This window comes from Eurytemora carolleeae, unplaced genomic scaffold (assembly GCF_000591075.1).
Source record: "Eurytemora carolleeae unplaced genomic scaffold, Eaff_2.0 scaffold79, whole genome shotgun sequence".
NCBI lineage: Eukaryota > Metazoa > Arthropoda > Copepoda > Calanoida > Temoridae > Eurytemora > Eurytemora carolleeae.
Window position 1 is genome coordinate 199,809 of NW_019396020.1, and position 26,758 is coordinate 226,566.

At 31.7% G+C, this 26,758-nt stretch overlaps 1 protein-coding gene across 3 annotated transcripts; it reads right to left on the reverse strand.

Annotated features, from left to right (window-relative positions):
- LOC111694965 (FERM, ARHGEF and pleckstrin domain-containing protein 2) lies at nucleotides 1–20,334 on the reverse strand. 3 transcript variants are annotated; one of them, XM_023464186.1, is made up of 14 exons: nucleotides 20,231–20,334; nucleotides 15,265–15,409; nucleotides 12,000–12,107; nucleotides 11,146–11,245; nucleotides 9,701–9,790; nucleotides 8,518–8,651; nucleotides 6,545–6,734; nucleotides 5,737–5,812; nucleotides 5,085–5,194; nucleotides 4,534–4,674; nucleotides 4,335–4,424; nucleotides 2,184–2,318; nucleotides 1,542–2,014; nucleotides 2–1,453 (listed from the first exon to the last, which is right to left on the reverse strand). In XM_023464186.1, the coding sequence occupies exons 2-14, from the start codon at nucleotides 15,330–15,332 to the stop codon at nucleotides 1,381–1,383; spliced, it is 1,788 nt and encodes a 595-aa protein (XP_023319954.1). In that variant the 5' UTR covers nucleotides 15,333–15,409; nucleotides 20,231–20,334; the 3' UTR covers nucleotides 2–1,380. The 3 variants fall into 3 exon arrangements, with proteins under 3 accessions (XP_023320038.1, XP_023319954.1, XP_023319872.1); XM_023464104.1 differs by lacking the exon at nucleotides 20,231–20,334 and adding an exon at nucleotides 20,135–20,224; XM_023464270.1 differs by lacking the exons at nucleotides 12,000–12,107; nucleotides 15,265–15,409; nucleotides 20,231–20,334 and adding an exon at nucleotides 11,890–11,940 and having other exon boundaries at nucleotides 1–1,453.
- Nucleotides 20,335–26,758: the final 6,424 nt, after the last annotated feature.

Genomic DNA, 26,758 nt, shown 5'->3' on the forward strand with positions numbered 1-26,758 from the left:
CAGTATACTACTAAGCTGTAGTGTACAGTGTTCTGCAGGAAAGTAACAAACGGTAATGTACAGTTTTCTGCAGTACACTGCACACTACAGCTTATTAGTATACTGCATAAAACTGTACATTGCACGCTACAGCAGTGTACTGCTTTATAGAGCACTTAAAAAACTGTACATAGACAAATGTATAAGTTGAGAAAGTACGTAAATGTTACATGGTGTGTCAATAAACATGATCCGAGCCGAGAAGACTAGAAAATAGCTGCTACTTGCTAAAGGGAAAGTATTGTCAACGTAAATTAATTATCCTGTTTATTTAGTCAACATAATTTTACGTCAACCATCCCTTTAATATCCCCTCTCCTAGTCCCCTGTTTATTGACTACCCCTGTATATAAGGATGGACGAGGAAGCATGTTATAAACAGAGTGTAAAATATAAACCGCGTTAATAAGAAGAAAACATCAATTTATCACTGGTTTCACTTTGTCTTTCATCTTCTCATTCCACACAATATCAAAGTAAAGGATTCTTGAGTCTAATTAGTCCTCAGATTATTCAACGACAGTTCTTGAAACTGAACAAACCATAAATATAATTCTCAGAGTCTGTAAAATCTGCAAAGTATCATGAATCCTAAAAATCTTCGGAACATTCCGAAAGAATGCTTAGAATAGTAATTACATAAACCAAAGAAAATTAATGATACTATTAAAACCCCCCTCATCACCACTAAGTTTTTTTTTGTCAAAATAAATGTAAATGTAAATTATGTACATTGTAAATTCAGCATAATGTCTAAAATGATTGCTTTAAATGATTGTTTGGAACGTTAACTTTGATAAACTTGAAATAGTTTAGGATAGTTTGAATTTACCCAAATAGTTCTAACTATATACAACTTTATCCGCAGTACACATGACAGTTTACATTGTACATTTTAATTTTAATATTTCAAGTGTACATTCAACCTCATTAAATACAAATGATTCTATCTATACTCCACGTTTTTATGTAGAATGCACAAATAAGTGAATAACTTTTCACTTCATAGACAATTTGAGATTTTGTAGATTACATGTGCACTGTGTGGTTTATTACAGTACACTATACCTGTACATGCGGTTGCAATGATTGTCTGATCATTGCTGAGCTCTGAGAAAGAGATCGATACACGAGAATTGATTTTTCAGGTCCTTGAGGTTGGCCGGATATGTATTTATCCAGGTTGGAAGAGGGAAGATCTTCTAGATGTTGTCCTGGTAGAAAAGTAAAATCTCTGGGTACTTGTACATATAGGAAAAGTGGAAGATCGACGGGCTGAGAATTTGGGTACATTGTAAGATATAGAGATTAAATAACTCTGGATATGACAGATCTTAGTGTTTAGTGAACTCCGTTTGAGATAGATGTTGATGTGAGAGGAGATCTTGTAGCTGTACTTAGCACTTCCAACCATCTAAAAATAAAATCAATGAAATTCACATATTCAATGATATTACAACACGAAATTGTTCCAATATTTTAAAAATCAAATTTTCCTTTACCTGTCAAATGTATACTGGCTTTCAGCTCGGAAGAAATATACGTGATTTTTAAACTGAAGTTTAAAAACAAAATCCTTCTGGATATTATCCTCTGTATCTGGAGTATCCACACTGTATCCCAGGAGGGGTAAGCTGGCCAGGGGAAAGTCGTCTTGAAATGTTTTGTAAAAGTAAAGACAGAAATTTGTGAAGACGACCCAAAGTTTCTGCCACCCGTTGCTGTTTTTAAACTTCCTCAGGAGGTATCCTGACAGCTGGTTCTCCAGCGCCCGCTGGTGATCCATGATAGCGACGGATGTAGCTCTGTGCCAGCACACATGCACGGAGGAGTTACTGCGCTGACCGGCGGGGCGGGCCTCCAGGTGACGCAGGTCACCGACCTCTGATCTATCCAATCCATCATCCGACCCACTCATTGACTTCAAGCTCAGATACTTGTTTGTAGGAGAATCTAATCCTCTCTCCCGAGCGAACTAAAATTATGATTTTACAGTTTAGACAAAGACCCAGATAAATTGAGCAACATCTGTCTCATAAAAATTATTATTTGATAAATTATTGTTCTGAAAACACTCACACAGTTCCTATTATAAAAGAAAAATAATAATAATAATAATAAAACAAAAGCAACAATAATAATACCTGTACGGTTTCTACGATATCCTCCATCCACTGAAGTTTCTCTGTCTGTGAGGAAGCTGCTACCATGAGTGCTCGTTTACCATCGTAAACGTTGAAACAGAAATCAGCTCCCATCCTTGGCTCACTTTCTACAACCTGCAGTACACTTATGTCAGCAAAGGAATTGAGCTTTTTCCCCATACTCAAATTTTACCATTCCTATATCTATGAAACCTGATGGTGTAAACTTTTGATATTTTAATCTTGAGCTAATAGATCTAACAGAAGTCATAGTTTGAAATATCTGGGGTCTAGTTCACACTAAAAAGTGAAATAGTTCATACTTTTCACACTTCTTTGTACTTAATTGGATTAATAACGTATTTTCAATAAATCTTGAATTTAATTGTTCTTGATACACTCCATTCTTCATATTCACGAAATGTTATCATTGTATGCGAAACCTCAGGCAAAAGGATCTTTTTTGAAAAATTCTATTTTTTTATTAAAAAATGGTATTTATGTAAGTTATAGTCTTCTTAGAAGAGATTTTTTTTCATAAACGGTTATATTATCCGTTGTAAAATTGTCCTTTTTTGCGTTATTTACATGATTGTATAAAAATAGGGATTGTACAAAACTAATATCTCCGAAATCGCAACCTGTATAATTGGTTTTTTTGAATCATGTGAAAAACAAGAAAAAATACGAATACAAAATAAAAAAGTTTTCTTGGTCTTGAAATATGGAAATAAATTCTGTGACAAGATGAAGGTTTGTAAATATTGAAGAGAAATAGAATAAATCTGCTCACATTCTCCGCATACTAATTCTTGGTTCACTCAAATATCATAGAAATATAAACTAATACTAGTACCCGGAGAGCAGAAACTTGCACCATTTTAGTACCCGGAGATCAGAAACTAGAAAAATTCTTAGAACCCGGAGATCAGAAACTGTAAATTCTTGGAACCCAGACATCAGAATCTAGTAAAATTTTTAGAAACCGGAGATCAGAAACTAGTACAATTCTTGGAACGCGAAGATAAGAAGCTAGTACAATTCTAAGAACCCGGAGATCAGAAACTATTACAACTCTTAGAACCCAAAAATCAGAAACTATTAAGATTCTTAGAACCCAAGGACCAGAAACTAGTACAATTCTTAGAACGCGGAGATCAGAAGATATAACAGTTCTTAGAAACTGGAGATGAGAAACAATTACAATTCTTAGAACCCGGAGACTAGAAACTAGGACAATTCTTAGAGCTCGGAGATTAGAAACTAGTACAATTCTTAGAACCCGGAAATGAGAAACTAGTAGAAATCCTAAAACCCAGAGATCAGAAACTAGTACAGTTCTTAGAACCCAGAGATAAGAAACTAGTACAATTCTTAGAACCCGGAAATGAGAAACTAGTAGAAATTCTAAAACCCAGAGATCAGAAACTAGTACAATTCTTAGAACCCGGAGATTTGAATAACTTAAAACTAACAGAAGACCATCTCTAATTTGAAATTTTTGAGACATATTATAACATTTTTCAAAATTGAACCATTTAAAAAATGTAAAAAACATAAAAATTTGCACCGAGAAAGTAAAGGTTTGAATTAGTTTACGTAAACTACCTGAAGATCATGAAAAAATAAAAATAATCTACCTGAAGATCATGAACTACTATATTATAACTAACTTAAGATCATGAACTTGTATATGTAAACTACCTGAAGATCATGAACTAGTTGGGTATAACTACCTGAAGATCATATACTAGTTTATGTAAACTACCTGAAGATCATAAACTAGTAATGTAAACTACGTGAAGATCATGAAATAGTTTATGTAAACTACTTGAAGAACATGAACTTGTTTATGTAAACTACATGAAGATCTTATACTAGTTTATGTAAACTACCTGAAGATCATGAACTAGTTTATGTAAACTACCTGAAGATCATTAACTAGTTTATGTAAACTACCTGAAGATCAATAACTAGTTTATGTTAACTACCTGAAGATCTTGATCAAGTATATGTAAACTACATGAAGATCATGAACAAGTTTATGTAAACTACATGAAGATCATGAAATAGTTTATGTAAACTACCTGAAGATCATGAACTAGTATATGTAAACTACATGAAGATCATGAACTAGTTTATGTAAACTACCTGGAGATCAGGAACAGAAAGCTGACCATGAACTCTAAACTGAAGTCCAGGGCTTGTTGTTCTGTTTGCGTAGAGCAGCATATCAGAAAACTAAAGAAAAAAAATATCAAAATGTTAGATCTAGATTTTTATCATTCATCTTTCTGTCAGGCATTTAAGTTTGCTTAGAAAAAAGAGTCCTAAAATGTAGTTGTATTACCAGAAAAAACATCCTCTGCTGATATCCCTTCCTGGAGAGTTTCTGAAGACAACCCTCCCTGACGAATTCTCTTCCCTCCTGGACAAGGTTGTCGTATCCCACCAGGTCCCTCTGCAACTCCATCAGCTTCACCAAGTTCTCCTAAATGATAATAATGAAATAATAATGAAATAATAATGGAATAATAATGAAATAATAATGAAATAATAATGAAATAATAATGAAATAATAATAATGGAATAATAATGAAATAATAATGGAATAATAATGGAATAATAATGGAATAATAATGAAATAATAATGGAATAATAATTTTAATCGTATTCCAGATGAAGATTCTAAAACTCGTCCATTTCAATTTTTCGTTAATGCTTTTTAGTCTAAATTTAATATCACAACATTTATTTTTAAGGATAATTAAAAATTGGCAACATAGGAAATATTTTGTTTCAATAGAAAATTATAAAAAAATAAATATATTTCAAACGACTTCAAAACACCAAATTCATGTCAAACTTTGACATTCAAGATTAGTTCCGGAGTAAACTTACCGATTCTTTTAGTTTGGAAGATAGTTTCTTGATTACAGTTCGAACTTTACTCAGTGCCATGTTAGCATCAGGATAATCAGGGTTCGATCCCCCGTAGTGGTTCAACAATCCTAAAAAAATACACAAATTCAAAATTGGGATACGAAAGAAAGAATTGTTTAATCGCTTTATCTTTGCAACCAGATGGTGCAATCCTTTGGTATTTCAAACTTATATTATACTAGCTGAAGTACCCGGCGTTGCCCGTGGAATAAAAAATATATATATATTTATTTGAAAAACAAAAGTTTTGAAGCCTATGTTACCCAATTCAGGGATACCCCTGGGTTCCCTCAAAAAATGTCAGCCCATTCGGTCCAGCCGTTTTTTCGGCTATAGGAAAACATATATACAAATGTCTTATTTTATTATATAGATGATCTAACAGAATTCACACATTGAAATAGCTAAGTTCTACGACATTGGGTAAATAAATTAAAGGGATTAGAAAATCATAGTTTATGGCAATGACTTTAGCTAAAAGAACAAAACAATTTTAAAACAAAAATAAAATTGAACAAAAGAGATTTGGGGAATTAAGGCATTCAGCAAAGGAGTTGAAAACAATTCCTAAATTTCAATCAAATAAAAAATCAATGTTAAAAAAGCTTACTTTCTAATATTAGTTGGTAGTGGAGAACCCTATGAACAGGTTTAAGTAGAAGAGTGGTAATTGGCAGATAACAGACCTGATAAAAATATAATTTCTTTCTACAATATTACAACCCATCTCCACTATTCATCTATCTAAAACTGCTTCCCCCTTCCAAACCCCCTTTTCATCCTAAACTCTTTCCTTTCATAAAAAAAGCGACTTCACAATCAATTAAAATTAAGACAATTTGCGTGGCTTTCAATTTCGAAAAACAGGGCACATTCATTTAAATTCAGAACTTGATACATTCGTTTAAATTTGGAAGGACATGATGCATTCATTTAAATTCAGAACATGATACATTCGTTTAAATTTGGAAGAACATGATGCATTCATTTAAATTCAGAACATAATTCATTCATTTAAATTCAGAACATAATTCATTCATTAAATTTAGAAAGAACATGATGTATTCATTTAAATTCAGAACTTAATACATCCGTTTAAATTTGGAAGAACATTTTACATTCATTTAAATTCAGAACATAATTCATTCATTTAAATTCAGAACATGAAGCATTCATTTAAATTCAGAACATGATGCATTCATTTAAATTCAGAACATGATGCATTCATTTAAATTCAGAACATAATTCATTCATTTAAATTCAGAACATGATGCATTCATTTAAATTCTGAACATGATACAGTCGTTCAAATTTTGAAGAACATGATGCATTCATTTAGATTCAGAACATAATTCATGCATTTAAATCATAACTAGATAGGGAGAGGGGGGGCTATGAAATGGAACAGTCTCCATTACCTTCTGCATTTCGAAGTCCCTGTATACTTGTTCAAACTTATTGTTCCTATGCAGAGCCTGCTCCAGGTTCTCCAGGATAAGAACATGAGTATCAATATATCTGTAGTAGTGCTCCATAGTTCCTTGATTCATATGCTTGAGCACTAGATCTCCTATCTTTCTGTTCTCATTCAGCTCGGTCTTATTTTCCCTAAACAAATTCATTATCAAACAGATGTAAAAAAGGGAATAATAAATTGAATATTAGTGAAGTATCATAAATGCTTAATAATAGGATATCCGCAGTGTCAAAAATAACATGCCTTTTGCCTGATGTTTCTATGCATTCCTTAAATAGTTCATATACATTTGGGCTAGTATACTCCTGAGATATTCATATACTCCTAAACTAGTTCATATACTTCTGAGCTAATTAACTCCTCAGCTAGTATACTCCTGAGCTATTCATGTACTCCTAAGCTAGTTTATATACTTCTGGGCTAGTAAACTTCTAGTTCAAATACTCCTAAACTAGTTCATATACTTCTGAGCAAATTTACTTCTGAGCTAGTATAGTCCTGAGCTAGTAAACTCCTGAGCTAGTATACTCCTGAGCCAGTATACTCTTGAGGCTAGTAAACACCTGAGCTAGTATACTCCTGAGCTAGTATACTCCTGAGTTAGTAATAGCATACTCCTGAGCTAATAATAGCATACTCCTGAGCTAGAATACTCTCGAGCTAGTAAACTATTAAAATATCCTGCAGTGGTAAACCAGCAGGAATTCTTGCCGGAATTTCTTTAGTTTGCAAAGCTGTGACGTCATGGAGAGAATTGTGGAAAATATCAAAGGATAGAACGTCATAGATCGATACACTTCAACGAGATACAATAGATAATGAATATGGACAAACATTTCAATCATTATTTTTCAAATCTTTTTCAGCCCTTTTAACAATGCGCATTAATTTTTTTTATGTTAATGTAGGATTGGGGGAGGGGATATTACTAAAAAAATATCATAAATGTAACCGTGTATTAATGTATAAAAACTCTAAATCAGGAGTACCTGCTGTGATGCATAACAAGCAATTCCTTTTTAAAAGCTGAGAGCTAAAAAGGTTTCTGTAGAATTAATAAAAAAGTTCAACTTACAAAAATATTATTTCAGCGCTTAATTGTAGGTGAAGGAAAATAGAAATTCAAATGGAAATGTGGAAGAAAAAATGTTTAACGAAAGCGTTCATTTTATGTTCCGATTAAAAAGGATTTTGTAGATATTGGCCGCATACATTATTCCACTTCAGTTCATTCTTCAATACTCAATCATAGAAGATTTCTTTTCCCAAATAAAAATTAGTTCATCCATGCTAATTCAACAAAGAATATTCAAATTAACTAAGAGATTAAAATATTTGAAAAAGTTTAAAGATTTGGCTCCCTTAGACAACCTTCTTTAAAGGGAAATTTAATATTTATGAGTGAGGGGAGAGGAGGAAAGGGAGGTTGAGGGAGGGGGTGTTGAAAGAAAAAAACAAAAATTTTACAAAACTGAAAAAATAATAGCATCATAAAAATGAATATTATCCAGAATTTAAAATCTCCTTTTACTGCAAAGAATACAAATTTTAAATAACTAACCTTAAAACTTTACAGCAGTTTGTTTAAAATAGTTTTTCCTTGGCTCTCACGATATATATATAAACCTACCAGGATACCATCCTTATCTCTATATCCTTGATTATATATAAACCTACCAGGATACCATCCTTGTCTCTATATCCTTGATTATATATAACCCTACCAGGATACCATCCTTGTCTCTATATCCTTGATTATATATAAACCTACCCTAGGATACCATCCTTGTCTCTATATACTTGATTATATATAAACCTACCAGGATACTATCCTTGTCTCTATATCTTTGATTATATATAAACCTACCAGGATACCATCCTTGTCTCTATATCCTTGATTATATATAAACCTACCAGGATGCCATCCTTGTCTCTATATCCTTGAGGAAGGCTGCATGAAGCTCGTAGAGTGGATCTATATGAGAGAAAAGAAGATTGACCGTCTCCTCGGGCATATTTTCCTCGCTGGACAACTCATCTCTCCACCACTAAACATTATCATTTTCAGAGTAGAACTAGGATACAGAAGAACAATATTTCTAAATACTAAGTTACAAGATTGGATACAGACGGAAAATATCTAGATACAGAGAAACAGTATTGGACAGAGAAGATAAATATGTATATAGATATCGAGGGACAATAATGGATACTGAGGAACAACATTGGATACAGAAAAACAATATTCAGATACAGAGAGACAATATTGGATACAGAAGAACAATATCGGATACAGAAGAACAATATTTATATACAAAAGAACGATATTGGTTACAGAGGGACAACAATATTGGATACAGAAGAACTTTATCTAGATACAGGGGGACATTATTGGATACAGAAGAACAATATCGGTTACAGATAACCAGTAATTATATACTAAAGGACTTTGGGTACAGAAGGATAATATTTAAATACAGATGAACAATATCTTGATACAAAGCGGTTACAGAAGACCAATATTTAAATACAGACAGACAGAATAAAGAGTTATGGATATACATTATACGTTGGATTAAATGCTGGCAAAAGAATGTTATAAATATTTGGAAGAATATTTTTTTTCATTCCGATAAATGTTTGATGTTAAAGAAAGTGTAAAAGTTTGATTTTAATATTTAAAATTTACTCACCAAATTTATAATTTACTAACCAAATTTAATATTTATAGTTTACTCACCAAATTTATAACTTACTCACCAAATTTAATATTTATAATTTACTCACCAAATTTAATATTTATAATTTACTCACCAAATTTAATATTTATAATTTACTCACCAAATTTATAATTTACTCACCATATTTAATATTTATAATTTACTCACCAAATTTATAATTTACTCACCATATTTAATATTTATAATTTACTCACCAAATTTAATATTTATAATTTACTCAACAAATTTAATATTTATAATTTACTCACCAAATTTAATATTTATAATTTACTCAACAAATTTAATATTTATAATTTACTTACCAAATTTAATATTTATAATTTACTCACCAAATTTAATATTTATAATTTACTCACCAAATTTATAATTTCTAAATCCTTCTTGTAGGTTCGTTCTGTCATCAGTAGTTCTTTAGAGATAAAGTATGCTTTATCCATCATTAATCGCTAAAATAAGAGAAACTTATCAATCATAAGTTAGACATTGGAAAATAAAGGAATTCAGTCTTTGCCAAAAACTGTAATTTTCTAATCCTTTATCTTTGCAACACAATGTCGTAGATCTTAGATATTTCAAACTAAAAATTCTGTGAGATCAAATAATCTAAGTTTGAAATATTAAAGTTTTAAATAATCAGATTGCGACGCTAAAGGTCCAATCAGAAGTCACACATAATTTGAACCTCGGCCATTAATTGGCATGCTTTTAAAACGTGCTAAGTAATAGTTTTCACTGTTGATATCTAGTTTAGGGGTTGTAGATTAGCGCTATTTTATACAGAAACTTCTACCTCAAGATAGATGTATATTAAGTTTGAAGTACATTTAAAACGTCAGCGATCTCAATTAAATAAAAAAAACGTCAGTTGCACCACTTGCACGGTGAAACTTTAAAACTCATATGACAATTTATTTCGATAATTTCTAGTTTTCAATCCAGAATTTCATGAAACCCATTTGATAACTAAACCTATATCATATAATCATGCAACCTTTTAACCTGTGTTTCAAGTTAAACTTTTACACCTGGAACTAGAATAAAGAAGGTAGAGTTGAATAAACAAAGAATCTAATTTATCTCCTATATTAAAACCGAGCAATAGGACAAAACAAATATTTATCCAACAAATCTAGTAAATGTACGTGTGTGTATCTACTATGTGCATGTTATGTAAATGCACGTGTGTATATCTACTATGTACATGTTATGTAAATGTACGTGTGTGTATCTACTATGTACATGTTATGTAAAATGCACGTGTGTGTATCTACTATGTGCATGTTATGTAAATGTACGTGTGTGTATCTACTATGTGCAAGTTATGTAAATGTACGTGTGTATATCTAGTATGTGCATGTTATGTAAATGTACGTGTGTATATCTACTATGTGCATGTTATGTAAATGTACGTGTGTATATCTACTATGTACATGTTATGTAAATGAGTTTGAGTCTTTGTCATAAACTGAAATTTTATAATCCCTTTGTGTTTTCAACCTCATGATACAGACCTTTGATATTTTAATATCAGATTTTTTTATCTAACAGAATTCATAGATTGAAATATCTAAGGTCTACGACATTTGGTTGTAAAGATATTTATATGAATTAGAAAATCAGAGTTTGTGGCAAAGAGACTCAATTCCTTTGTCGGTCTGTAAGTAAGTGTACATTTAATATTTAATTTTTATTTATGGCTAGATACCTGACATGTTTGAAAAATATTAACAGAAATAAAAACTAATTTAATAAATTTGGAAAAAAATGAAGGAGATATGATTTTTATTCAATATAATTTTACCTTTCTTTTAGCAGTTCCAAGATCATTATCTAGATAGTCCATCGTTCCCTTCATGGATACTGGGGACAGTGTCCCATCCACACTTTCCTCTCTCATTAACCTGAGTAATAAACATAAGTTTTCAAGGTTTATATTTTTACTTTTTTTAGATATTTCTCTTTAAAAATTATTTTCCGTTTCAAAAAAGCTATTCTGACTAAAAATTAGTTAACCGTTAAAAAAGTTCTCTGAAAAAAAAGATTTCGAAATAAACTCCTAAATTTTGGCACGAAAAAAGTCTTGTGGAAAAAAGTCATTGAAATAAAAAAATCTGGAAATAAAGTCCTCCCATTTTTAGACTTTATTTTCTGGGACTATTTCTGGTTCCAGTATGATTTTATACAAAAAAGTCTCTGTAAATGTGAGGAGAATAATCTGAAGGGTGAGGTTGGGAAGGATGAGTATATAAGATCTAGGTGCATAAGCTAATCTGAAGGGTGAGGTTGGGAAGGACGAGTATACTGGATCTAGGTGTATAAGATAACCTGAAAGGTGAGGTTGAGAAGAATGTGTATACTGGATCTAGGTGTTTAAGCTAACCTGAAGAGTGAGGTTGGGAAGGATGAGTATACTGGATCTAGGTGTATAAGCTAACCTGAAGGGTGAGGTTGGAAAGGCTGAGTGTAAAAGATCCAGGTGTATAAGATAACCTGAAGAATGAGGTTGGGAAGGAAGAGTATACTGGATCTAGGTGTATAAGCTAACCTGAAGGGTGAGGTTGGGAAGGATGAGTATACTGGATCTAGGTGTATCAGCTAACCTGAAGGGTGAGGATGGGAATGAGGAGTGCACTGGATCTAGGTGTATAAGCTAACCTGAAGGGTGAGGTTGGGAAGGATGAGTGTACTGGAGTAGATGTAGAGGTGGTGGGTTGAGACAAGGATCCAGTCAGAGATATCATGGTTGCATCGCCCTCAGAGGACCTGAACAAAATGAACTAATTTTACATCTAACAACAAATAAACTGAGTAAAATGAAACCCAGAAATTTAGAAATATGAAAAATACTAAATGAATCTTCAACGTGTTTTTAGGTGACTAAATTAACTTTAAAAAAGTTCCATAAACGATTCTCACCGGAACCTTTCTAACCATTATCCCCGGTTCTTAAGCAATGATGATAAAGAATTCGTTGTAAATCTTTGATGGCACTCTTTAAATTTTTATTTAATATTTCAAATACTGGCTCTCCCTTTCATTGACTTGAAACATTATAAAAATCTTTAAAAATCTAAGTTTCACAATTAATCCCATCTTTTCTCTAAATTTTTTCATTAAATTTTGCTCCGTGTTATTCAACTTTTGTATCAAACTTTAAAGAATTCTATCTCTCCCTTCGTATGCTTCCGTCTTCAAATATTTCATGATATCTCACATTTAAGGATAATTTGATTAAGCAGTCCTCCTGGGAGTTTAATTAAAGGGACTGTAAGCGTAATTTCAAGTGACCCTCCAGACTAAGATGACAAAGCTCGATTAAAAACGGTACCATTGAAAGCTTTGTCTGATCAAGTATGAATTAGAAATCAATGTTTTTGTTTCTTTAAACTGTTTATTTTCATTTGCGGTTTCTCTGCAAACGCGACTTGCGCATTTCTTGCTTAATTAGAAGGAACGACGAAACTCGCAGAAAAAAAACACTTTTCGATTCAGAAAAACTACGGTATCTTAAACATTGTTGATCAAATTAATGTAAGGTTACCATCGTAAATCGGGCATTGCCATCGAGGTCACTTGAAATTACGCTTACAGTATTTGCCAAAAATGAAAGGGGGTATGGGCTAAATCATAACTAAATTATGAATCACGATCTGTTTTAATTTCTCTATCCAAAGCTTCTGTCAAGCGTTTCTACAGAGGCCCCCCCCCCGTTAGGGTTCTAAAAGGAGACCTACTAGGTCATCATAGGTTAAGAATTATAAGGGTCTGTCAAGAACGAGCTATAATATTGAATTCTCTTTTTTTACTGTGAGAGTGGAGCTGAAAATATTGCCGGTCAAGCTATAATTCAATCATGGTTTATCTTATTGACTGCTGGACGAACTTTCAGCAGGATAAAAAGCAACTATTTTATTTAACAGGCATGCAAAGAAGCTTATTGTATATGATGTAACTATGTATATTAAGTTACTAAAATTTATATTGTAAAAGACAATATCTGTAAAATCAAGCTAGGGCAGTTTGGAGTAAAAATACAACTTGATCTCAGCTAATGAAAAAAGTTTTAAAATTTGCACATTTTCTTATGATTGAAAAACTAGCTCAACTATCAACAATCTAGAGAAACTTAAAAGGATGAAAAAAACATTGCAATGCTTTGCTTTAATGCACTTTGTGTTAGATTTATATACGGTCTTTTTGATAAACTTCACGACTAGCTTGAAACTTTTTAAATAAATGGTTAAGACGAAGGATTTCAGAGCTCCCAGTTGTATATTATAAATGATTCTAATTCTAAAAAACTTGAAATGTGTTCGCAACTTTATTTTCATCTCCGTTTTAATATGAAATTTTTTTTTAAATATTTTGTTAACTAACTTCTTGTTGATTGATAGAAAGACTTTTCTCCAAAACTATTTCTAACTTTGTGTGCGTCAAATTCTAAAAGTAAAATCTGCAGCTCCCACCAAAATTGAAAATATCGCAAATATTTGAAAATTTAGTTAAAAAGTTTGAATTATGAAATTGTATTAAAAATTAAATAGAAATATTTCCGAATGAAGAGTAAACTAAACCTCCAATTTCACAAGGATACAATCAAATCAAAAATCTGGAACCAAGGTTCCAACTCTCATCCATGGAACCAGGGTTCTCACTCTCATCCTTGGAACCAGGGTTCCCACTTTCATCCTCGGAACCATAGTTCGAATTCTCATCCTTGAGATCACCCACTCTCATCCTTCTTTGAACCAGGGTTCCTACTCTCATCTTTGAAACCATCCTTCAAATTCTCATCCTTCTTAACCTTGGAACCAGGGTTCCTACTCTCATCTTTGAAACCATCGTTCAAATTCTCATCATAGGAACCAGGGTTCCTACTCCCAACCTTGGAAGCAGGGTTTATACTCTTAGCCTTGGCACACGGGTTCTTACTCTCACCCTTGGAACCAGGGGTTTAAAATCTTATCTTTGTGACAAAGGTTAATACTTTTTCCCTTGGAACCAAGGTTCCAACTTTAACCCTTGGAGCAAGGGTTCCCAAACTCATCCTCTTATCCATGATTTCGAAATAAACTAAGAATATTTGGCATCTTATGAAAATCTTGTTGTAAGTTTCGAAAAAAATCTTATTATTTCATTTCTTGAAGGTTGTTGAAAAACTTGAGTTTGTATTCTAAATGAATTCACTTTATGCTACAGGGTGTCCCAATCAACATGGGGATTCAGTGACGAATTCGATATCGTCTTTTCAAATAATTCTTTGATTTAGTACAGTGATACCTACTGAGTAAGCTGTAATCTGTTAGAGTTTCGGCTGCTATGTTTACATTTTGTTTGTTTATGTTTTGACTGCATACGGTTGTACTTAGTAAAACAAGAAAATTGCAGTATACAAACAGAGTATACTTGTCCGTCTTCACTGTTCATCTTGCAGAGACATTATAGACACATCTTTGCAGTCTTTTCCCATGTTTTTTGGGACACCCTGTTCTTGCCAGTTGATGAAAGTTGATGAAGAGGCAAAAATCTGTCTCTGTATGCAACAGTCACACAAGAATAATCTTTTGGTAAAGTTTTTAATGTCGCGTAATTATTCAGGCTTGTGTTGTCAGAGAAACCGCTGATATGGTTTCTGGCTGAAGAAAATATATTTTAAAACAAAGCTGGAAAGGAATTTAGTTTTTGCGCAAACTCAAATTTTCGAATCCTTTTATCTTTGAAACCAAATGTCGTCCTTTGATATTTTAAACTATGAATTCTTTTAGATCAAAATAGTTATTATCAAAAGTTTACACCATTAGGTTGCAAAGATATAGGAAATATCCTATTCGATTTTGTAGCAAAGACTTTATAACCTAATAACATTATAAAATAAGTCAGTTTCCGGAAAGAAAAGCGCGAAGCGCCCCAATTTTCTTACCCTCGTTTAGTCTCCCTGACCGGTGAGCTGGGGGGAAGGTCGGGGTGTATAGAATTCTGTCTGCGCATCTCCTCACCGCTCTTCGTGTTGTTGTTGTTCAAGGGTCTAGAGTGGGGGGTGAATGGAGGAGGGAGCTCAGCGCTGCCTGAAATTAAAAGAATAAACTGAAGCCCTTGAGATAAGTGAAGAAATAAAAAAACAAACAAAAAGTAAAAAATTAAGTTGAAAGAAAGAAAAATCAAAGCACATGCGACACCTTATTAAAGAAAATAACTCAAAGAAGGATGTAAAGAAATCATGCTAATATTTTTATTTTTTAATACTTAAATTTACAAACAATATCATAAACGACATAATGGTAGGGAAAAAAACATAATAAATAAAAAAAATGACAAAATATATTGATGATAAATGAACATAATGTTATTTCAAAATACCATATCAGTATTTTGATAAGATGAATAATGAATAGAAACAAAATCTATTCGATGAGTCATCCATTTTTCTTTAGCAGTGAAAGGTAATTTAACGAAAAAAAACTTTCTGAGTGGCAAATTAAATTTTGTCTAATGCCCTAAATATTTCGTTATATATTCTCAGCACAATAAAAATCTGGATCATATTGCTCTGATCAACTACCTCTCACAATCCGAACCAGAACAAGGATTTATCCGACTACTGCAATTGTACCAAATACATATGAACTCGTACCAGCCCGCCTAGAAAACCCAGTGTGTTTTATGCTAAATGTATGCTATCTATATACCGGATACATGTACTCTCTGTTATAATTTATCTTCTATGTCTAACCCAATGATCCTCCCAAGCTCTCCCCTAGCAACCTGGCTTCATATTATTATTCTCCTAATTATAATCATCAAGTCTTCAAACTAACTTGAAATAATCAAAAGCACACCGCGAAATACAATTTGTCCTATCTTTTCACTAACGAATAAATGTGATGAATGCATTTGAAATATAAAATATAAAATATAAAATTCTAAATTGTAAATATCTAACAGGAAAATACTTCACCAAATATCCATTTAATCTGATGATTTGAACTGGGACCAAGTCATTTACTGTCTGTCTGTCTATGGTGTTTTCAATAATCTTGCTAAATTTTATAATGGCATTTTTACATGTCACACGTTACAAAGGGCCTTTTTCCTATAGTAGAAACACCTCATAGGGAAAACTTTCCAAAGGACATATTCCCTTGTGAAAACTTTCATAAAGTCAAAATTCTCATTTGAAAACTTCTTAAAGAGAAGTTTTCCAAGGGGCAACTGTGGTACAATCTTCTAAATGTACAATTTCCCAAGTATTAAGTTGGGAAACATGTTTGGGAAAAAGTTGCATAGCTGTAACGCATTTTCAACAAATAGTTTTTTTTTAGATATAATAACAAAAACACCTCTCTTGAATAGTTTTTACGTAAATTGATTATACTTTTAACTTTTTTTTACATAATATTTAAATTGCCGAGTATAATTGGTTGTGTGGTTTTAATCTTTTTTTTGGTCACCTTAAAAAAAGTTTACGTTTATTCCAAGTTCCAAAAACGTTTCAAACAACCATTCAAGCTTGTTTGAAGTGGAAGATTTTCTTGCTTATAAACCAATATTTGGTCCCTTTCATCTCCAACCCATGAACTATGTATGCAATGCAGTAGAAATCCAGCCACTGAGAAAACATTTAGAAACCTCCTTACTCCATCTATTTCATGTACACTGTACACAACCCAACTTATTCCTCTTTCAAGCAATGTAATCATGGTATCCCTCTTTACCTCTCCATATTCTGTATTCACCAACCTCTAAATAATTTGGATCCAGTATCACCTATCTCTAGATAACCTGTATCAATCTGTCTCTAAATAACCTGTGTATCCACCTACCTCTAAATAACCTGTATCCACCTACCTCTAAATAACCTGTATCCACCTACCTTCTAATAACCTGTATCCACCTACCTCTAAATAACCTGTATCCACCTACCTCTAAATAACCTGTATCTACCTATCTGATCTTCCAATCCTGTATCCAACTATTCAACTGACATCCCTATACTGTATCCTACTATTCAACTGATATACCTATACTGTATTCTACTATTCAACTGATATTCCCATGCTGTATTCAACCATTCAACTAAAAATCCCTATACTGTATCCAACTAATAAACTGATATCCTTGTACTGTATCCAACTAATCAACGATATCCCTACACTGTATCCAACTAATCAACTGATATCCTTGTACTGTATCCAACTAATCAGCTGATATCCTTGTTCTGTATCCAACTAATCAACTGATATCCCTATACTGTATCCAACTAATCAACTGATATTTCTAACCCAACTTTTCAACAGATATCCCTATACTATCTTCAACCAATCAACTGATATTCTTGTACTGTATCTAACTAATCAACTGATATCCTTGTACTGTCTCCAACTAATCAATGGATATCCCTATACTGTATCCTACTATTCAACTGATATCCCTATACTGTATCCTACTATTCAACTGATATCCCTATACTGTATCCTACTATTCAACTGATATCCCTATACTGTATACTGTATCCAACTATTCAACTGATATACCTATACTGTATTCTACTATTCAACTGATATTCCCATGCTGTATTAAACCATTCAACTAAAAATCCCTATACTGTATCCAACTAATCAACTGATATCCTTCTACTGTATCCAACTAATCAACTGATATCCTTGTACTGTATCCAACTAATCAACTGATATCCTTGAACTGTATCCAACTAATCAACGGATATCCCTATACTGTATCCTTCTAATCAACGGATATCCCTATACTGTATCCAACTAATCAACAGATATCCCTATACTGTATCCTACTAATCAACGGATATCCCTATACTGAATCCAACTAATCAACGGATATCCCTATACTGTATCCTACTAATCAACGGATATTCCTATACTGTATCCAACTAATCAACGGATATCCCTATACTGTATCCAACTAATCAACGGATATCCCTATACTGTATCCTACTAATCAACGGATATCCCTATACTGTATCCAACTAATCAACGGATATCCCTATACTGTATCCAACTAATCAACAGATATCCCTATACTGTATCCAACTAATCAACGGATATCCCTGTACTGTATCCAACTAATCAACGGATATCCCTATACTGTACCCTACTATGTGAAAAACTTCTTAGTCCATTTTTCTTTCTTTTCTAAGTAGATTCTATTTCCCTTGGTTCCATGTTATATTCCGAATTAATTATCAATTAAGGAAAGAAAAATAATTGATTAAATGAGCAGTACTACTACAGATCCTATAAGCTGTATTATTGTAATATGTAGATATTATGGTGGAAATAAGAGGAAAATGAAAATTCCATAAAGAGGAATATTTTATTTTATTTTCTTTATTTTCAAGTTTTTCCCTCTCTTTGTATTCAATCTTTAGAATTAATTTCTTTACAATTGAATATCAAAAAAAAAAAAGAATATTTCCTTTTCTTTTACAGTTAAAGCTTAGGGTAGTAAGGCGTGAGATAAAAATATTATGACCCAAGACCTAAACAATATCCTTTGAATCTTATCTAAAATACTGCTAACTTTACTGCAACTAGACTCTAAGGGTTGAATTTACTTTCGAATTCCTTCTTCATGTACATTTGTATAACACAACGTAAATCCCCATAACTGGAAGCCATTTTCAAATATTATCTTATCAAATAATATTTTTATATTCTATCAATCTCTGTTAACCTAACCTAAACTAACCCTGAATAGTGGGTGTACACTAAAAAATGGAAAGGCTGGGGCCTAGGAGAAGACTAAATACAATCTTTATTATTCAATTTTGAACGAATTTTTATCCCACATTTTTACTTACAATTCGTGATCTTGGGTATAAAAAGTTTCTTATCTGGTCCAAGGCAAATAAGTAACCTTTTATACCAGCAAAGCAAGTTTTTTTTAAATTTCGAAGATTTTCATGAAAAATGGCACATTTTTATGGAACTTGAATTGAATAAATTAGAATATTCCACCGTCTTGTGTTATCATTTGGGAGTGAATGTTTTTGTTGAGATTTTTTCTTTTGCCTGTTTAAAGTTTAAATTCAAGTTTAAAAAAAACATATTGTCCATATTGATTAGAAAAGGAAGTTGCATAAATAGATATGTTTTCTTTATTTAACATCTAAACATAAATATGAAGAGGAATGGAAGGAGACTTCTTGAAATATTAATTCTATAAATTTCTAAAAATAAACCGCAAGCACAGGGTTAAATAATTGAGTTGAAACATCCTGCATTTTATCATCTTTTCCCAGTTCTTCCAACTTAACATTGTATACTGTATGATTTGAACTTATCCAAATATTATGGACTGTACTGTAAAATAACATAATTAATATACTAAATATTTTTAATGTATGTAACTCATATTAGAATGCAATATATGCAATGTTTCAATTTGAGCATACAAATATATGTACTCTTTTTTACATATCAATATTTGTATAAAATTTTTGATTTTGATGAAAAAAACAATTTCATAAACTTCGAAATGATAAAACAAGATTATTTTGAGAACCTACTAAATGCTATTTAAAAATTCCAATAAATATCTGTGCTTAAAAAGTTTAGATTGTTATTTCTTTAGTTATTTCCTGTTTAATCCCGAAAAATCTCAAACTCCATCGCAAGATCATGATTTTCACCAATCCATGATGCATCTTGCTTCGAGTTAACAGGACTTACAAATTGCAGAAAATACTAAATATCTGAATATGAAGCTTTTTATTTTATAAAAATATATAAAAACCGGGTAGTCTATAGTCTTTCTGATACCTTTAGAATAGAGTTTTATTAATCTCTGATCAAAGTTCCTTCATCCTGGCATGATGGCATCCAAAATAAGATCATTTGTAAAGCTTTCCATCTTACTTTAAGTGTAAAGTTTAGTACAGAGATATCTAGGTTCCGCGTTCACAAGGTGTGGTTGAATTCCAGAGGTTTGACGATGTTCCTGCTTCTGAGGCTACTGGTTATAGACTGGAATCCATGGGTGGAGGAGGAGAGGCCGACAAGAGGTGGATACTGGAGAGATGGGAGGTGGAAGGATCACAGAGAAAGAGAGAGAGAGAGAGAGAGGGAGGCTCAAGTTCCAGGTTCCCGACATATAGTTTAATTTACTAGAAACCATGGGGAGTTGATGATAGACCTGTAGAATTCTGCAAGGATTTACTAGAAGTATGCAATTTAAAGCTTTCTACTGAATTCTACAGAAATTTTATGCAAATGTGAAGAATTTTTTAAGATTGTAAAGGATTCTTTATGTTTTTATGCTCTAAATTATGTTTTAGAATTTTACAACAGCAATAACTTTATATAAATGTACAAAAGAAAGGATTCAGTATAAGCAAAAAATATACAACCTAAATAATTCTGTGGAATTGTACAACAGAAAAAAAATCTGTAGTAATGTACAAAATAAAGAAATCTGTAGAAATGAATTAAAGAAAGATTTCTTTATAAAAGTAAACTGTACAATAATAAAGAATCTTTAAGAAGTGTGCAAGAGAAATAATTCTAAAGAAATGTACAACAGAAAGAATTTGATACAATTGTACAACACAAAAAATTTTGTAGAAGTGTACAACAGAACTAATTCTGTATAAAAGTACAAAATAAAGATATTGGAGAGCTTTTTCTAAAAATACAATTTCTGTCAAATGAATAAATATTTAAGTTAAAAGTTTTAATGAATCCTGCGTTTTATAGCGATTATAAATAATTACCGTTTTTCAATTTTGAAAATGAAAAAAAAATCAAATATAGCAAAGTTTTAGAAACCATTCTTATTAAAAAATTATTTCTAACTTCAAAGGGAATCATAAGAAAGTTACACTATAGAGTAAAGTACATAAAAATTGCACCAATTTCTTCACATTATTCTTGCGGTTTTTTTTAATTCAACTTGTTTAACATCACTAAGAAAGAAAACACAATACATGAAAAAAACCTTGCATACATTTTGTCAAAATAAAAAATACTGAATAAATCTATTTCTAAAACTTTAAACTCTTGGGTGCAACCTTCAACCTTCTACAAGTTTCAAAAGAAGTCCTGATGGATTTTTTAGTTTTCTTTGAGGGTTTATCTTTATACAGGGAGGGGTCTCAGAATAATTTGTCTTTACTAACAACATCTGCCATGGTTTTAGGATACACTATCAGATTTTGAAACTAGAGGGGAAAATATCAAATATCTAGTTTTCTTGAAAAATTCAATCTACAAAATTTTCTCTTTTCCCATTTTACTAAAATATCCACAAGATTAAATACATCTTTATATTTGAAGGTTATCATAGAAGACCTTATGCCTTTTCATCAAATAAAATATTTTAGCCTAAAAATATGAGTTTGAACACTCTCCTAATCCAACTCCCATCATGAATTTAATCATAAAAAAGATACAGCAATGCACACAACTGGATATAAACCAGTTTATGGGATTTTTTCATTATGCAGTACAGTAAATATGCAGATAGTTTAGAAATGACGACTTTTAACAAACAGAAATGTAAAAATTTTTTAAATGTTTTAAAAAAAATTTTTGTTGTCAAAATTTTTGTCTCACTGGCATGACTTTAGTTGATATAGATACTTGTTTTAGTTTCTCTTTTAGCATTATAAATTGCACAGTATGTCTGTACACAAAATACAGGGTTACGACAAAGGATGTGACTTCAGAGACGACTGTACGGAATTTATATTGTTTGTTTCCTTATATATTAAATAACTATATCCAAGTGCTCAATATGAATAGTTCAAAATTAATCTTGATGTTAAGACAACTTTATGCTTCAAACTTCAAGACTATTTAAATTAATCTTGATGTTAGACAACTTTACCCTTCAAACTTCAAGACTATTTAAATAAATCTTGATGTTAAGACAACTTTATTCTTCAAACTTCAAGACTATTTAAATTAATCTTGATGTTAGAACAACTTTATTCTTCAAACTTCAAGACTATTTAAATTCATCTTGATGTTAGAACAACTTTACTCTTCAAACTTTAACACTACTTAAATAAATCTTGATGTTAAGACAACTTTATTCTTCAAACTTCAAGACTATTTAAATTCATCTTGAAGTTAGAACAATATTACTCTTCAAACTTCAAGACTATTTAAATAAATCTTGATGTTAGAACAACTTTACTCTTCAAACTTCAAGACTATTTAAATTAATCTTGATCTTAGAACAACTTTACTCTTCAAACTTCGAGACTATTTAAATTAATCTTGATGTTAGACAACTTTACTCTTCAAACTTCAAGACTATTTAAATTAATCTTGATGTTAGAACAACTTTATTCTTCAAACTTTAACACTATTTAAATTAATCTTGATGTTAGAACAACTTTATTCTTCAAACTTCAAGACTATTTAAAACTTTTAACAAAATTATATTAAATTTATGCCAAGTTTAAACTTGCATCAGAATGTTAGAACAACTTTATTCTTCAAACTTCAAGACTATTTAAAACTTTTAACAAAATTATATTAAATTTATGCCAAGTTTAAACATGCATCAGAACTAATTCAGTTGGTTGTAATATTGATAAATGTAAATAAACAAGCTTATGGAACCCAGTGCTGCCCTGATTAATCATATTTAATACCGCCGTTTACCCGCACTTGGTCGAATTTATCGGGAAACTATATTTTCGCTAAAAAGTAACTTAGAATCTCAGAACCTCTTAATCTCTTAATCTCTTAACTTAGAATCTCAAAACCAAGCTAAGAATATTTTGAGATATTCCTGATTTCTTCAATCAAAATTTGAGGCAAATAGATCCAGGTTTTCCTGAGTTATGATCGGACAAACAAACAGAGATTAGAACTTTATACATATGTAGATATAAAGTTGTAATCTATGTTAGTCTGTTTGTATGTCGAATCATAAATCATGAACCCCTTGACCAATTTGTATAAAATTATGATTGGGGAATTCAGTAGAACAATAATAATGTCCTTAGCCTGTTTTCAAGCTTTAAATTGAGTAGTTCGACTATTACAGATAAAACTTGATAATCTACAAAAATCTTACAGAAACTTAAATATATGATACTGGTCTTGCATCTGTTTAGATTACCATAGATGAAATTGATACTAAGATATTTGCATTGGTGCACTAATAACATAGATAAATAAATAAACATAGATAGCTTATGTACGCAAAATCACCAAGAATTGTACAGTCCGCGAACTCATACTTCTAGGGGTCAAAGTGGTGGTTTGGTGTTTTAATGGATTTCATAATAGAGTGTTAAATAACTCCGGGAATGGAACTATTTGAACAACAATATTTCACTGAGCAATATATCATATGGACGAGAACTGAAGAAGGACATGAGATGGACTAAACTAACTTAAATTTCTCTCTACAGAACTCATGTACAGCACAAGTACTCAATGACATAAGAACAGCCAATGTTCACAATCGACCTAGTTAATCTATATAATAGGAATATCTTTAAAACATCTCTGTACATTTATATCTTTCAAGATGAAAAATGTTGTCTTATGCGCAATCTATCTTTATCTATTACTAATAAGTAGATGATTACTACGTATTTGTAGATGAGATATGAATTTAATTTCAAATATTATAACACTAAAATATGCACCTATAATAAACTGGCTAGTAGCTGTTGAATATGAAACAAATATATAATATGTAGACCCCATATTATCTAACTATAATAATAAATAATAATTATCTAACTGTATAAAACTAAGATTTACACTACTTTGATATTGATATTGAACTGGAATAATATTACTCCCTTAAACAAAGATGTATACTACTATGATACTAAACTGATCTGAAATTACTGCAATGATTTAAGATGTTTACTACTATGATACTAAACTGATCTGAAATTACTGCAATAAACTAAGATGTAAACTACTATGATATTGAACTGATCTGAGATTACTGCAATAAACTAAGATGTAAACTACTATGATACTAAACTGATCTGAGATTAGTGCAATAACTAAGATGTAAACTACTATGATATTGAACTGGAATGATATTACTACTATGATACTGCACTAGGATCTATATGAGTTTGTATTGAGAAAAACTAAATCTATTATGCATGATTCTATACTAGATATTGCCTAGAGGATACTGGAGAGCTAGGTTTACAACTACACCAGTGGTTCTACCAGGCTGAATATACTTTATATTTTATGCACTATGCAGATATTCTAATTATTCTTATACTTCTTATACTTCATCTCTAGTCCATCCAATTCCCTATGGGATAAACTCTACATAAAAAATCATAGCAATCTACTCACACTCCCTGACTCTTCCCTATCGTATTCATTCATTGTTATCTTTTAAATCATTTTTTTTTTCAAAACTCGCTAATTGTCATGTTGAGCTTTCCATTAAATTCGCAATAGACGGTGTTGAAAAGTACTCATTCAAAATTCAATCAATTTTTATGTATGCGTGATTTGATGATTTCAGTTTGAAGGAATATTGTCTTTAGTACAGACTCAAATTTTCTAATCCCTTTATCTTTACAACCTGATGGTGCAAACCTTTGATATTTCAAACTTTGATTATGTATTCTCACAGAATGTTTAGTTTAGTTTAGTTTTACAAGCTAAGGCTATTTGATCTAACAGAATTTATAGTTTAAATCAGGTTGGAAAGATATATGGGTTAGAAAATCAGAGTTTGTTGCAAAAACTCAGATCCTTTCAAAGTGAAACATAAAAGCCCCCTGCCCCCTCCCACACCCCGCCACCTTTCAGTATGAAGTGCCTGTATATCCGAAAAAGGAAATTGTCCTAAATTCCCTTTTTCTTCCGCATCGCCTGTTATCTTTTTCATTTAACTTTATGCTACAATATATACGGTAATATACTCCCCCCCCCCTTTCTCCCCATCCTTCCTTCCTTCCTTCTTTTCTTCTACACCAGAGAGAAAACTTTTATTATTCTTGAAAATAATTTTCCAATTCTTGTGGAAACAATCATACAATACAAATTGAAGAATCTTAAAGTTCAATATTCTATTCAAATAAAGTTACGGTTTTAGTATACACATAAGCATTTACATATATTTAGGGCACAGTCTTCTATTTCAACTTATGTGAACATCTTCTCTTTGTTCAATATAAAACAATAACAAAAAAGTTCGCGGATTCAATAATATTTTTTCGTGGATTTTCAAAATTTTACAAAAATAAATTTTTTTTGGAGACAAATTTTGCATTCTGAGCATCCATAAACCTTCCCTGGGGTCGTGTGAGATCCTATAATGTGGACCCGATTGGTTCAGCCGTTTCAACAGTAAAAAGGGGTAGCCTTTTTCAATTTTCGGTTATAAAGTACCCTTTTTAAACGATTTTTCCTAAAGTTCGGATGAATAATCTCAATTTACTCCAAAACCCTGGGAGCAACTCCAAAATCCTGGAAGCAACTTCAAAACCCTGGGAGCAACTCCAAAACCCTGGGAGCAACTTCAAAACCCTGGGAGCAACTTCAAAACCCTGGGAGCAACTCCAAAACCCTGGGAGCAACTCCAAAATCCTGGAACAACTTCAAAACCCTGGGAGCAACTTCAAAACCCTTGGAGCAACTTCAACACCCTGGGAGCAACTTCAAAACCCTGGGAGCAACTCCAAAACCCTGGGAGCAACTTCAAAACCCTAGGAGCAACTTCAAAACCCTGGGAGCAACTCCAAAACACTGGGAGCAACTTCAAAATCCTGGGAGCAACTTCAAAATCCTGAGAGCAGCCACCCCTCCTTCCTTGAACTAACTCCATTCAATTATAAGTATCCAGCGCGATCAAACCATGATTAAGTTTTATCAAATAGTCAAATAATTTCAGGTTTTATGAAAACAATTTTTTATATTTTTATCTATTTTATACTTTTGTCTGCAATGTTATTAAACTGTATGTTTCTTATTTTATAACCAGTTACCATTCTACTTGAAATCTTTCCTAGCTAATAAATTGGTATTATTCCATTCCTTAAATATCAACCTTCTACACATTTTAATTCAATAAAATTGTAAATTTCAATTCTAGTTCAACGCATTTTCAAGAAACTCATTTTCATTAACACAATTTCAATGCGATATAAAATCTTATGTAAAATGTACATACATAAAGCCCCGTTGCCGCATGTACAATTGTACAAGCGTCAAGAAAGCTTGTATTTTGTGCGTTTAACTAATTTTCATAAGAAATTTCGTAGTAAGGAATTGAGTTTTGCCTCAAACTTTGATTTTCTAAACCCAATATATTCACAACCCAACATGGAATACCTCAGATATTTAATCAGGTTGTAAGGATCAGAATCAGAATTTGTGGCAAGACTCAATTATTTCCTTTATAAAGATATTCACAAAGCAGGAGACCTTGAGGACTAC

Bases quoted from the DNA above. Each gene is read 5' to 3' on its own strand.
- LOC111694965 (XM_023464186.1), bottom strand. From the start codon at position 15,332: ATGCGCAGACAGAATTCTATACACCCCGACCTTCCCCCCAGCTCACCG. The intron at 12,108-15,264 runs GTAAGAAAATTG...CATTTTGTTCAG, and splicing joins GTCAGGGAGACTAAACGAGG to GTCCTCTGAGGGCGATGCAA. The intron at 6,735-8,517 runs GTAGGTTTATAT...GAATTTGTTTAG, and splicing joins GAGACAAGGATGGCATCCTG to GGAAAATAAGACCGAGCTGA.